Source organism: Rissa tridactyla, chromosome 2, assembly GCF_028500815.1.
Source record: "Rissa tridactyla isolate bRisTri1 chromosome 2, bRisTri1.patW.cur.20221130, whole genome shotgun sequence".
NCBI lineage: Eukaryota > Metazoa > Chordata > Aves > Charadriiformes > Laridae > Rissa > Rissa tridactyla.
Window position 1 is genome coordinate 151756493 of NC_071467.1, and position 14285 is coordinate 151770777.

Below are 14285 nucleotides of genomic sequence, written 5' to 3' on the forward strand. Positions count from 1 at the left end.
CTGTTGCCACTGGGTAGGGAAAAAAAAAAAGCCAGGAAAAGTGTTCCTTAAAGGTTCCGGGACAGACAACATTGAGAGTTACTAATGTAACTCAGGAAGCATTTCAAGCCAGTTACAAAGTTCTAGCAGCAGTTACTGGAATTACCAAAAAAAAAAAAAAAAATTGTTTTAGTGTTTTACAAAATTCCTTGAATTATGAAGCTTTTAGTTCCTTGCCATTTAAAGTTATTCTTCACCTCGTTATAGTGGGCATATTTCAGCATTTAACATCGTTGGAATAACAAATGCTGATTTTAAGGAGTTAAGAGATTAAAAACATAGTACTTAAAATATAATTCAAAGTATTACATTACACATAACACCATGAATCTGCAAACATGCTCAGTTTCATTAAGAACAACTCTGGTTTATAGCATGCTTCCTTCTTACTGTCTATTTATTTATTCCTTGGGCAAATGAATGAAACAAAAAATAGCATGAAATTTCTTATAATAGAAGCAAATTAATTCTGGGCTCCACAAAACAAGTAATAGCCATTTATTTTAGACGTTTAATGGTTGACCAACAAAGCAGTCTAACATTAATGATTTGCCACCAGTCTTTCAACTAAGTGACAAAGTCAAGAGTGCCAAGATCTCCAGAAGAGGTGCTCTCACATCTTCTACATAAACCAAAAAAAACTTGCTTTCTCTATTAACAAAAAGTTACAGCAATCCCACAGAAATTGCAGAGGTAAGACAGAAAGGTCTCTTTGCAAGATCTTTACTGCTCAGAATTAATCAAAGCAAAACAGCCATCCTAGTGATAATCCCCTTTAGTGCTTCACAGTTTATGCAACAGTCAATTACTAAAGAGGATGAAAGACAGAGCAATCTTTGCAAATAGGTCACTGTCTATATTTATAATGATTAAAACCAGACTGCTGCTAAAAGTAACTTTTAATGAGCATAAAAAGTAACATTAAGACAGTGCATGTATTTTACTCTAAAATATATTCTATGTCTCCTACGATAGAAAATGAGGTAACACTCATCAGAAACAAAGTGATTTCACATAGGTTATGCATTAGCATTGCTGAAAGTAGGTTTTAATTTCTGTCTGTAACAATTTTATTCCAAAGTATCATCCTTATAAAGATAACACCGACTCATTCTTGATCTCTGAACTTACCCAACTCTTCCCCTGTCTGCACGCCTTCTCTCTCAAAACTCATTAGTAGATTTTACCTGCAAGCACTGCCCAAAGCTCCTTTTCAAGACCACTTTTAATGTCTTCCACTTTCATTTCAACTTTTCTTTCCTGTTTAGGCATGCCTAAACATGTAAACTTTTTTTCTTCGAAACAATTACTTGGGGCTCTCACTGCATACTGCTGGCACCTCCCTTCTGCTTCTTTCAAGTATCATCTGTGTTCTGCTACAGAATTCTTTCAAAATTTTCCTTTTCCCCCCATCCCTGGCCTCTCTGAGGAATATCTTCTGCCCTTCCTGTGGGATCAGGACATCACACCTGACACCATTTTCCTAAAATTTTATTGAATTTCATTGATTCTCATGGTTTCAAGCACCTCCATGTCAGCGATTCTTATGCCCAGCTGTGCGCTCCTGAACCATTTCATTCAATTCCAATTCTACTTGCAGTTACCATCTCCTCCAGAGATTTAAATCTGGTTAAGTTGGCTTGTTTCCTCTCAAATTCTTCTTCCTCAAATTACCTCCAGCCTTCCTACAACTCAAGTCCATAAACTAACATCTGATTCTTACAATGCCTTATGCACCAGAGTTGCACACAATAGTTGGAATTTCTTTGCATAAAATGTCAAGAACATTCATTACCCAGTCCACATCTTTCTCTTGACCAGATCATTTGCTTACGTCCTCATTAGCAAATTCTTCCTCCCACTGTCACCTCTCCATCCTCCACTTCATATAATATTTCAGCTCCTAAAAAATCCTTCCTTTACGCAGTACTTCGGAGACTCTGGATCTTCCAGTATTTCCACAGCCAGCAAGCCTATGAGCTGGAGACTGTACAGCTGCAGAACCTGCACTTCATTACTGGAAAGGAGGAGGATAATCTTCAAAGAATAATGTAACCACCTCTTAGAAGAATCTCATAATAGAAGCATTCCTCTGCATCTCATACATTTGTATTCAGGATACTGAAAACACACTGAAGGTTGGGCTAGGGCCGAATACTATGACCTCAGTCCCCCCCAAAAAAAATCACCTACACAAAAGTATTAGGATCCTTCTTGCTTCTAATATTACAAATTGAGGAGAAAACACCTGTAGCTTAGAGTTTATTATAATGCAGACTGCATAAAAACTGAACTCCACAGTAGGCAGGGGAGGGAGAACCACAGTCATTCTTGTGAACTGAAATCCTGTTTCTGCGTGAAAGCTGGGAACTTGATGTTCTCACTACAGACTAAGAGCAATAAAAACAGCTTTCTGAGCCATTAATTTCTGCACAGCTGATTTCTACCGAACAATGCTCATTATTGAAAGAATTCTAAAAAAAACGCGGGGCTGTTCCAGTGAGAAGGCTGGCACTCTGAACATCTAGACTGAGCTAACGGTGACATCAGTGCTGCTACTGCTTTAATCCCCATGGCTACTAAATGTCAAATATTTTCATTGTATTTAAAGAGCCTGTGTTTGCCCACAAGAAGATTAAGTTACTTCACAGTTTTAAAATAAGACAACTGCAAGGCACAGTGAGCACACGCACTCTTGTCGCCCAAGACTGCAATAATGGTAAGTTCTTCAGTAACACCAGTCAGAAACTGCCATCCTTTTTCCACAGTCGAAATGTAGCATTTTGAGGATTTGTAGTTTTTAAAGCAGTGTGAAAACTCCCATCTTCCAACCTTCTACAACCCAGCAAAGCCTACAAATACATGCATAGCTGCCCCACTCAAATCCAAACTTATAAATAGGTTGTAGAGTTGAGTCAAGTGTATTTAGGGACACAGTAGGGAAAAAGGTGAAAAGTGTCACTGCATCGACAGTCACAAAGTCCAGTGGAAACTGAGCATCAGGCCATGTTTTTCTTACTGTTTGACAAGAGACACCCATGTAACATTAATTTCATCCACTTTAGACAAGGAGTGCATCAAACTGTAGTCAGCGCAGTAGAAGGAACTGTCTTAACATACAATATAAACTTCAGTGTGGTAAACTATTTAAAGTAGGATATACTTTCTAAACATTCCTTAGCATTTTCATATTTTTTTTGGCAATAATTATTATGGGAGTAGGTGGGCTGCTACACATGCTTCTAAAATAAGTATCCAATAATTATTTTATCGTGACTCATATCAAGTTCAGTGAGCTAGGACACTACTGTAATGAAAGTGCAAGAAAACCAATCAATCTTCACATTGTATAAGCAAGAAATTACTTAAAAAAATATTAAATTTAGTAATCCCATTTATTCCTTATTATTTCGGGGGGGGGGGGGGGGGGGAAGGTGTGTGTTAAAATAGAATTGTCATAAAAGATACAAATATTGGAGGCATGAAGTCCCATAACTAGAGAAACTCTGAATTTCAAGAATGAGGCCAAGAATAGAGTACGATGTTGAAAAACTACTGATTCTGAGTATTTCAATTAATACATATATGAGCTCATACAGTTCAAGACTACATAAACCACGCAATCAATCTTGTGTCTTTAAGATCTTTCCACACTCACTCATTAACTAAGCAGCTTTGTCTTAATTGTGTCTTATTAGCAAAGTACTGATTCACAGCTCTCCTTGATAAGATTTTTATTTCTAAAGTTAGCATCTACTTCTATCTGAATACTACACTTGAGTGAGTTCCTTCGGTACTCTGAATACATGCTGGCAAGTGGGATTTACTATAATGATCACTTTGTACCCAAGCAACAGTTTCACATTACAACCTAAAAAAGTTCAAGACTAGGGAGCTTTTAACCTTAGAATTTTAAAATAGTTTAACATGTCCCTGCAGAAAGATGGGGGTGTGAGGTGGGGGAATTATCTATATACACACATACATAAGTGTGTATGTACACATACATCATTGGTTCAAGAACAAACCTGGAATTACAAAAGATTAATTAACTCGGCTACCCGTACCAGAAGTGACCCAATTACCTAAGTCAGAGTGCTAATCTTTTGCTGGGAGTGGGGGAGGACATATTAAAAGGAAAAAAAAAAAAATTAAAAAGTGAGAGAAACCACTTTACTAAGGAAAAAAGGCCATCAACGCTCAGTTTTAGCCTGAAGTGGGAGTATATCATTCCTGAGATTCTTCCATACTAATTAACAAATTCACATGTTTTGAGTTTTAATCCAGAGTAAAGTTGTGAGAAGCAGAATTGGCAAGGCTGACTCATTACAACAAAAGTCTACAAATAAAATAATCAAACCAGAAATTAAACTCCACACAAATCTTTAGTGTCCCATTTTTAAACTATTAAACCCACTAATACATCAATTTACAGCTCTTACGCTATCTATATGCACATTTAGGAAAAGCTGACAGTAACTAAGTAACTAGCACTATTATTTCAACAAGCCAAGAAGTGAGGAGTTACTGCAGTAGGCTCCCTTCCTCTAGAAGAAAATATAAACTGAATTCAGTGTCATCTCAAAAGAATCTTAATAAAGAAAGAACAAAAGCATTGCTGTAACATTCAATCACAGGATAACGTAAATGGAATTAATCCCCAAAGCATAGTATTTCTGCAAGGAACAGAGCTATACAGATCAACTGTTTGGACTTCAATAACCAGTTCATGCTGAGACAAAACATTTTTACTTAAACAATCTGAATTTATCAGGAATAAAACTCAAAACACTACAAAGCAATTATGGCAATAAGGAAACGAAAGAAAAAAAAAAAAACAAACCCCACGCTCAAATCTATAAGGACCATTTTTTTACTTTACCTGCACTTGTTCTGTGGAGCTACTACTGAGTTCATCTCCAGACTCTGAATCTTGGTGAATTTTTTCTGAGCCTTCTCCTGCTGAATCACATGATTGTTCATGCAAAAAGCTCGTCTTCTCTATTTCCAAGAACTCTGGACATGGGAAATGACCCATGGAGACGGTTCGATACTGATTGGAAACCTTGGGAGATTGCAACTCATTGTTAAGTTTTCCGTTGTTTTGGGTAAGGTCCAGGCTCAAACCAAGAGTTTGACCAGGGCTATTGTTCGGTCCCAGATTTTGATTGGCATCTCGAACTAAGCAAGACACTTGAATTGGAGAAGATTTTCCAAAACTAGAAAGCTCTGGTGACTTATTCACATTTTCAGTTGATCTCTGTAATCCATGTGTCAACTTTAAAGTGTTATTTGGCAGCACGCTTGCTTGCTTAACAGGTGGCATCAGCGCTTTTCGTGGTATTTCCTTCACATACTGTGCTGGCACATAAAAGGGTTTGGAATTTTCATCTCTTTTGACTTGCCACCAATCATCATTAGTCTTTTTCACTAAGATGTATTTCTCCCCTTGCTTAATCACAATTTTCTTGTCCTTGGCCTCATACTCATAGTCGTACTCCACTTCAATGTACAATTGTCCTGGAAGGATCTTCCCACCTTTATCAGCCATTTCTATTTGAAAATATTTCACCTTTTCAGGCAAAAGGTAAGCCACATTCTGTTTCAGAAGTGTTATTTTCCTGTTAATAATCTGTAAGAGCTGCAAGAAAAAAAAAAAAAAAATCTATATGTAATATAGTAATTGTCCAAGAGCACTTCAGAGGAAAATAATTTCAAAAATAACCCTGCCTGTTCAATTATGTCAATCTCAGACTAATAAATTGATGGAAAAATGCAAGATGTTCAGATACATTTCTCAGTCAGAAAGTCAGTAGAACAACTTAGTCACCAATTTAACTCTCCTATTCACACAAGCCTCCTGCTATCAAGTTGCTCATTAAGCCTGTCGTTTCTTTACTAAATAATGTTGATCACCAGGGGCTTGGTGGGGGGAACTAGTCAGAGTCAATCTCTTGCTTACACATAGGCTTAATTGCTTCACGTGTTACTACGCTGGTTTTAACTGAAGTATTGAGAAGGCAAAGATTATTATTTGCTTATTTTGATTCCTGTTTCAGTTCAATAGTTCCTTCAGAGTGCTCAAAAATCCTTATGAAAGCCCTTAAATCTTCTTCCGATGCTACACTCCTGTCACCAGGTTCAGCGTGGGCTGGCAATCCTTAACCCCTGTGCAGTACGCACTCTGCACAGCCTGCTGATCTTCACCTTGCTGAAGAAGGAGATGACTAGGGAGCTCCACAACCCACACGGGCTGAGGCTGCGGGTCATGTTGCCTCTGGATCTAGCTGTTGTCTATAAAACAGGTGGTATAATCTTTTTTTTTCTTGTTATTTCTTTAAATTGCTAGTATAACTGCAACATAGAATTTCATCTATAACCATGGTAGTATTAAATAAAAGTATTTAATGTTTCCAAGGTACTTTGGTTTCAGTGGTTTAAATTCTGCATATTTACTTTGCTGTTAAGAGAGCTTTTTGTGGTATTTACTGATCTAATGAGTTTAAGGGCTAAAACAGAAAACACAAACAAAAACCCCAACAATAATGAAACAGGATATGAACCAAAACTGGATAATAAATGACAGGATAACACATGACAATTTTGAAAGGGACTTTTAGCACCTTATAATCCAGACAACCACCACTGTATCCGCACCCATGAACTACAAGTTCTCTCTATTTAACCATGTAGCATCAATGTCACAATTCATGAGTGGATAGTCTTGCCAATTTACACTGAACACAACATAGTGAACTATCATGAAATGATTTCTTAATCTTGAAAATCAAAGCATGTAAGTAAAGGGGAAGATCTCTATCATTCAAATAGAATGTAGGAGAATTCAAGTAAAACGCTGTCACATTTAGTCTTACAAAGATTGACAAGTAAATCTTTGTTAAAAATGCATGCTTCATGAATGAGAAACATTTTGTAGAAACTTGCAGCTCAGCAAGTTAAGAATTTGTGATGAGATTTGCATCATTTACCCTGACACAGAGTGGAACTAATGCAATTCCATGCAGGCACACACATGCAGCATGAACTTGGTTACCCTAAACAGGACTAAGGACAGAAAAAACAGAAGAAAATTCTTTCACCATCTCTCCTAGTTGGTCTAAGCATTGAAAAAAAAAAGAAAAAAGAAAAACAAAACACACATTTCCCCCATAAGTTTGTAGAAAAAGAAGCAGCAAAAAAGCTCAAGTATGATGCCAAGACAGAAGTGCTCATCTTTAAATTGTGTCCTTCTCTCTCCCGCAATCCATCTTATTTTACTTCCAGGAAGCATTTCCTACAGTTAACTTGAAAGCTACCATCATTTACAAGACTCCAAATGGAATCACAAGGTCAGACTTACAATTTTATTGAGGACTTGGCAGAAGGAATGTTGGTACCACATTCAACAAAGCCTGACAGTAGGAACACAAAGCAGTAGAAAAGAATGCTAGGATTCTGGTGTTTACTCTCTCTACCATAAAATGGTACATTGAAATTCACAGCATTGTAGTCTATTTACAGCCTCTGTACAAAACAACTTGCTTACCTGCTGTATTGCATAAATAGGTATTTTTAAGCACAGCTCTGCAGTTGTTTAGCAACTGTAGCAGAAGGTAAACATGAGCAAATTGCAGACATTCCCATTCTCTTCCTAGTTTTGGAAGCTCTGCCACACAAATGTTATTTTTTCCTTGTTACTAAACCTGATTCCTCCCAACAGTTTTTCAAAGCTGCTCCCAACCCCTTCCGTGGCCTCAAGGTCATACACCAGAAAAATGCAAGTCTTTCCAAGTTACAGGCTACCTCTAAGGTCTGCTACCTTGGGAGTTGAAATGTAGGATGAGGACCCATTCACACTGTTTTTCTTTCTCCCATACAGAAACCAAAAAGAGAACATAAGCCTATGGTTTCCCACAGGGCTACCAAGTGTTTAAAAGCTTGGGTTTTTCATTTCTCTTTTGCCAATTCCTTGTAACTATTTAATGAGATTGCATGCTTAACATTTTTTCCAAGACAGATATGCTCAATAACTTGTATTTTATGCTTAAAAAGCAGAATTTTCAGAAATACAAGTTAAATAAAATGCAGTAGCTACAAAAATAGCTCTATTCACTTTTGAAGTCAGTTTTGCAGCCTCATCCCCTTCCAAAAAAAGGAAAAAACAAAAATAAGCAGCACAATTTTTTTGTTCTTTCATCCAAGCTGCAAAATTATCAAGTCAATAGTGAACATTTGGTAATGTTGAACACACGATCAAAGAGAGACTGGCTTTGTTCTGTGTTTGGTCAGAACACTAAAACAGTTTTAGAAACAGATCACATCATCACGATCAAGCAAGGTTCTAGTTCTCCACCTCAACAGAGAGAAACAAGAGATACCTATGGTATAGGTCGGAAATCTTTCTCAGTAAGTTTAACAAATATCAACATCAATCCTGTAGGTCTGCAAACAACTACCATGGCCTTGATTTCACAGATCCAAGTGCATTAAGTTTTATTTTGTTAGCATTTTTTTTTTAACACAGATATTGTGCCACAGAAGGTAGACTGCCTGTACCCTATGCGCAGCCCAGGTGACAGCTAATTGTAATGGCCTTTCAAGGGTCCATGTATCTGCCTCATAGAACTCAGGTTAAAGAGCCATGGAAGCCTTGGCCAAACCTCTGCTCTAAGGGGCTTAGAATAATTCAGATGTGAATGCACAGTATCGACATTTGGGACTACTGACTTCATTGTGCTACTAGTCAACAACTGAAGCGATATGGCAGGTCAGACCTTGTAATCTCACTGTATTTTATTTTTTTTTCCTTTAGCATTAATGCTGGGTGGCACCCACTTTGGTAAAGAAGGTTGAAGAACCCTGATTAGAGGATGATAAGCATGAAAAATTATTTACTTCCACAGAAGACACCTGCAAGCTTTAATACCCTAAATAAAGCCTCAATGCCTCATTAAAAGATTAATACAGTGACTGGCCCCACTGACAACAAAGACCTAAGAAAACTTATTCATGAATACCAAGAAACAGACTCGGGCCACACTTTTCTTCTGGTAAAGTGAAATCCGAATGCTACAGGGTAACTAACTTAAGGTGGGACACATCCCCGCGTGGAAATACATTCCACCCTTTCACAGAGCCTTCCTGCAGCCCCGAAGAGAGAGGACATTTGTGTCCGCACACACGGCCCTGAGGCAGCGACCCCCGCATCCCGCCGCGCTGGAGGGATCGTCCTCTCGGTACCCATCCTTTCGGGCTCCGACTTCCGATGGGAACCGTTCCCACCTCTGACTCAGCCAAGGCTGAGTAAGGCTGGCAACCCTCCGTGTTTGCAGAGGTTAGCTCCTCCCTTCCCTCTCCCCGCCCCGGCTCTCCGCTCCCCGCCGCGCCCCTGCCCCGGGCGGCACGGCCCGCTCCGCTCCTCCTCTCCCCGGGGGGGCACGGCCCGCTCCGGTGCCCCCGCTCCTGCCCCGGGGGGGCACGGCCCGCTCCGGTGCCCCCCGCGTCCCTCCACAGCCCCTCCACACGGCGGCGGGGGATGCAAACGCAGCATCAGGGAGTTTGCATGCACACACCTGCCTCTGGCTGGATTTCATGTGCATCCACAGAAATCGGGACCTTTTCAGACCCAAGTAACTGCAGTGACAGCTTCAGCCACCCTCAGACAGGCTGGGTTTAGAGAGCTTTAGGTATGTCTTTCCTAGGGCAACTTCAGCCCTACAGCAACGCAGCCACCTCCTTATGGCACCCAATCTTAACTGCTCACTACACTGATCCTGAGGCACATGCAAACGGTTTTAAAAGAAGCACGGTCCCAATACACAGAGGCATGTCTATATGGTATAATCATATACGATGTGTATATAATATGATCATATATATTAGGTATGATCACCCCTAACTTCAGCATTATCCTAGAACTAAAGGCCAAAAAAAGAATGAAAATCAGAAGGTACACTGTAGGTGTTTCATACCTCTCTTTTGAAATTATCAAGCACAGAATATTTCCTTCTCATCTTCTAGAATCAGGCAACTGAAATGCAAGATATACTAAAAAGACTTTACTATTTATTTTCCTCTTGTAAAAAAAACCTTACCATGGTTATGGAATTGTTACTTACTTTATAATACAAAGAGATGATAAGTTATTAAAAATGCCACCAAGGATATTAACCAATCACCTTAAAAAAATCTTTGTGTGACCTTGTTCACAGTGTCCTACAAAGCAGCAGCAGTTGACTTGTGTAATCTTTTTCCATTTTCAGCACTGAACTTCACCCGCTACTGAAATGAACCCTTCTGCAGTGCCGATACAGAAATAAACTCAATTACTGAAGCTAAATTGGGATAAATTCTTACCAGTTCATGACAGATGAGATACCCTGGCTATAGCTCACTAGATTCTATGATTCTGCTTCTCCGAGGGCAGTTTCCTCAGGGGTTAAAGCCATACTGCGCGACCACTGCTCGTGAGACAGGTCCCACACAACAACCTTGTCAGAATTCAGCCCTATTCATACCTTTCTTCCCAAGGGGCACAACTCACTCCTCAGCTGGTATTTTCATGCAGACAACCAGCACTCCTCACCGGTGCCTGAAAAAACCACCACCATCTGCAAAGTGAGCATCTAGAGCATGCAGAAGTTGTATAAAAATAGAGGCAAAGATGCAAATGCAAACAACAAATATAGACAAAACACAGACAACTTCTAAGCTTTATGAAAACAAGCTTAATCCTTTGCTGTTTCCTCAGAGATTACTAGCATAGGTTAGAAATCGAGCACTGCTCCCAAGTGAGCTAGCTTCCCAGAGCTCACACTTCCTTAAAAATTAAAGGCATAATAAGTAACCATTTAATAATTACCCATGACTCAGAGTACTGGATAAGCGATGCCTTTTAAACAACTGTCAGGACAACTTTTCAAGCCACGCTGCAGCACCCCGCGCCTCAACGCGCCCCCAGCCCATCACCAGCCCACTCGCCCCTCGTTGCGGGCTTTTGTTAAGTTGTTCTGACTCCAACAGCAGGCTACAAATAAAAAACCGCCACAAACCCGTACCGACGCACCCCGGCCAACCCGCCCGGAGCTGCCGCGCTCAAGTTAACGCAAGGGCGGCAAAACACCCCACACCCAACCCCCGGCCCCGGATCGGGGGAGCCCGGGAACGGCCGCCACGCCGCCGCCGCTGCCCGCCGCCTCCCTTTGTCTGCCGCTGGCCGCGGCCCCGGCAGGTGAGCGGCGCTGGCACACGGCAGGTCGGGCGGCCCTGCCCGCCCTCCGCGCCGCCCCCGCGGGCCCACCGGCAGAGCCCAGGTGCGGGGCTGCCTCCTCCCCCACCGCCGCCAACCCGCCGCTCCCAGCAGCGCCTGAGGAGCGAAGCCGCCGCCAACGGGGGCACGGCGGGGCGGCGCCGCCCAGACCCCCCGCCGCCCGCCGGGCACGGGAGGCGCTCCGCGGCGGCGCCCCGCGCGAGGGAAGGAGGGCGGGCGGCGCCGTGAGCCGGCCCCGGCCCAGACGTGCCCTCCGCCCGCCGTAGGGCCACCCTGCCCTGCCCGATTGTCCCGGCGGCGCCGCGCTCCTCCCCGCCCTCCCTCTTCTCCTTGCCCCCCGCCAGCCCCTCACCTGCCTCGGCGGCGCGGCCGGGCCCGAGCCCCGCTCCAGTGGCGGCGGCTGCTGCTCCCCCTCACAGCTCCCCGCCCCACCGACCACGGCCCCTGCGCCCGCCCGCCCCGCGCCGAGTGTCAGCTCCGGGGCACGGCGGCGTCACCGCTCCCCCGTCACGTGCCGGGGGCGGGGCGCGCGGGGCGGGGCCAGGCGGAGGTGGGGAGGGGGGTGTGGTGTGGCCGGGGGGTGCCGTGCGCCCCGGTTGCCGCCGCGCCGCTCCGGTCCGATCTGGTTCGATCTGGTTCTGTCCGGTCAGCGCGGCGGCGGCGACCCTCGGGTCCGGCGCTGAGGAGCGCTGGGGCGGCCCCCGAAGGCATGTTGCTCCTAATTTGAGGCTGGTGAGCGCACAGGTTGGTCCAGGCGCTCCGCCGTCCGTCTCCGCCATGGTCGCGGTGCGACGGCCGGAGATCAGCTTGTAGTTCGGCTGGCGATGGGGAACACCCAGGCCTCTCTGTCCGTGATGGAAAGAACCGAGGGAAAACAAAAACTACACCCCTGCCTCGCTGCAACCAGGGGTCTGTCCGAGTGTTTTCATAGCTGATAACAGACGAAACGACAATTTTTAAATAGTGTGACCAAAAAGAAATAATAACAAATACTCCTGATCGGTTATTCCAAGTTAACTTGCACGGTATCTCTTATTATATTAGTAAAAGTTGTCAAACATCCAGTTTGGGAACATTTATGTGGTCTTCACGGCATTTTCAAATTGTGAGCAATCTTATCTTTCTCTTTTAAAAAAACGGTGTCTTGTCCTCGTGGTTGCAAAGATAACCTGGAAAGCATGAACTGCCTGTAACTGATAGAGTGGTATCTGCATGAATCTGCAAACATCCTGAAACAATGGCACTGAGACGTGTGGACTGTCTGCGCTCAGTTCATCTAATCAAGACTAATGTTGGCCCAAACTTTTTCTTTGATTATTTTAACACACGGAAGAAGGAAGGAGACAGTAAAATCCTCAAAAGGTGGGAAGAACAGGTTTGCTGAAGGGAAAGAAAGGCAATGGGTAGGGACCTGAGAAGTGCAAGCAAGAGAAAGAGGGAAACAAAGACTCTATTTGAGGAAAAGATAAAAATAGTATCAATAGGTGTAACTGAACATGTGGACGCATTTTTCATGTTGAATGGTATTTCCAATATCTGTATTTCCTTGATGTTCCGTATCAGGTGGTATGTGACAATCTGCAAGACAAGTAGTAAACACTGCAAATATCTTAAAGCTTTGCTTCTGTGTATCTTAGCCTGAATGCTGGTGAAAATGTCCCCTTGACACCAAGGATCATTTGACTTTGGGCTGTCTGTCCACAAAACGTCGTTATTAAAATTCTATTGATGCTGTAAGGCTGATACCACTGTCACACCTACTCGTTCAGCAGTTACAGACTCTGGGAAAACAGACTAGAGAGTAGCATGTCTTTTGTAAGAGAAACAACATCTTGCATATAGATGTCCATAATTTATCATTAAAAGGCAAAAGGAACATGTAAAAGGACAGTAGTTTTGTACTCATTATTTTGTAAATGATACATATGTGGAAAAGATACAGAGTAATTGAGGGTATGGGGTTCAGTTGGATGTTTTTGTATCTGTATGCCCAGTTTTGTGGTAGAATACAGTATACTTAGGACCCTTGGGTATTTCTGAGCAAGCTGACTGCGTTTTAGCTACTGACATGCCTGAGGTATACGTAAAAGCATCTCAAAAATCAGTCATAGTAACCACATTGTAATTATCCTTCCTTGCTGCCAAGGCTTCACTGGAGTGCTGCAGGATATGGCATTAGTGATTCAGTCTGAGGCACTCTTCCCTCTGAGTCAGTGTTCAACCAATGGTCCCGCATAATATCAACATGCATAATAGAGCTGAAGGTGCCAGAAGATATGTAATTTTGAGTCCCTGCCCAAGCGCAGTCATGAAAGATTCCACATTACAAATAAACTGTCCTGCCCAAGTTCCAATTTTAGCATCTCTTGCGTATTCTGCCTATGAAGGATTCCTCTATCATTTCACTGGAGTAGAAAGAGCTGGAGTTCGCAACCTTTACTCTGTATGTGACTTGTTTTTGCTGGAGATGTAGGGTGGCTGTCATACTGACACCTCAGATGGGGCTATATACATATGTTAGGTGGAAAGATCCAGTACATGTAGTGACCTCGCGAATCTCAGATTGAAAGAATTGCCAGCTGCAATTGCTTGATGTAGTTTATGTGAGCTATGGTAGAAACTACAGGAATCTTAATTCATGTATCTATTGCATTCTGAATGTTTTATATCATAACTCACACACAAAGACATCCATCTCTCTCTTTGTTAACTGATTCCTTATGAAAAGTCAGTGTTTGAACTGTGTCTGTCTGTCCTGTTATGCCAGACTTTCAAAACCTTTGGCCAAATTTAACTATGTTTGCCAAAAGGGAGTTGTCTCAAAGGTAATTAAGCTCCCACAAGTTTTGTGAAAGCAGGCAGCCGTGTAGAGGTGCAGGAGAAGCCACGTAAGAAAGTGACATTATAAATGCTGCAATTGTGGAGAAAAAGTTGACCCAATACTTACAATCTATCATAAAACACAACTCCATAGAAA

The 14285-nt window shown here is 42.4% G+C and overlaps 1 protein-coding gene across 16 annotated transcripts in view; it reads right to left on the minus strand.

Annotated features, from left to right (window-relative positions):
- ARHGAP12 (Rho GTPase activating protein 12) overlaps positions 1-11759 on the minus strand; it is an 82123-nt gene extending 70364 nt beyond the window's left edge. For 13 of the 16 annotated variants that reach the window (XR_008464694.1, XM_054190070.1, XM_054190067.1 and 10 more), the window contains exons 1-3: positions 11661-11739; positions 10557-10630; positions 4922-5680 (exon numbers count right to left, since the gene is read on the minus strand). Coding sequence is in view for 15 of the 16 variants with exons in the window: in XM_054190070.1 (XP_054046045.1) it covers positions 4922-5590 (669 nt within the window). In the remaining variant the exon portion in view is untranslated. Of the gene's footprint in view, positions 1-4921; positions 5681-10556; positions 10665-11660 lie in introns of those variants that run through there. The other 3 variants (XM_054190071.1, XM_054190068.1, XM_054190058.1) reach the window with 2 other exon arrangements.
- Positions 11760-14285: the final 2526 nt, after the last annotated feature.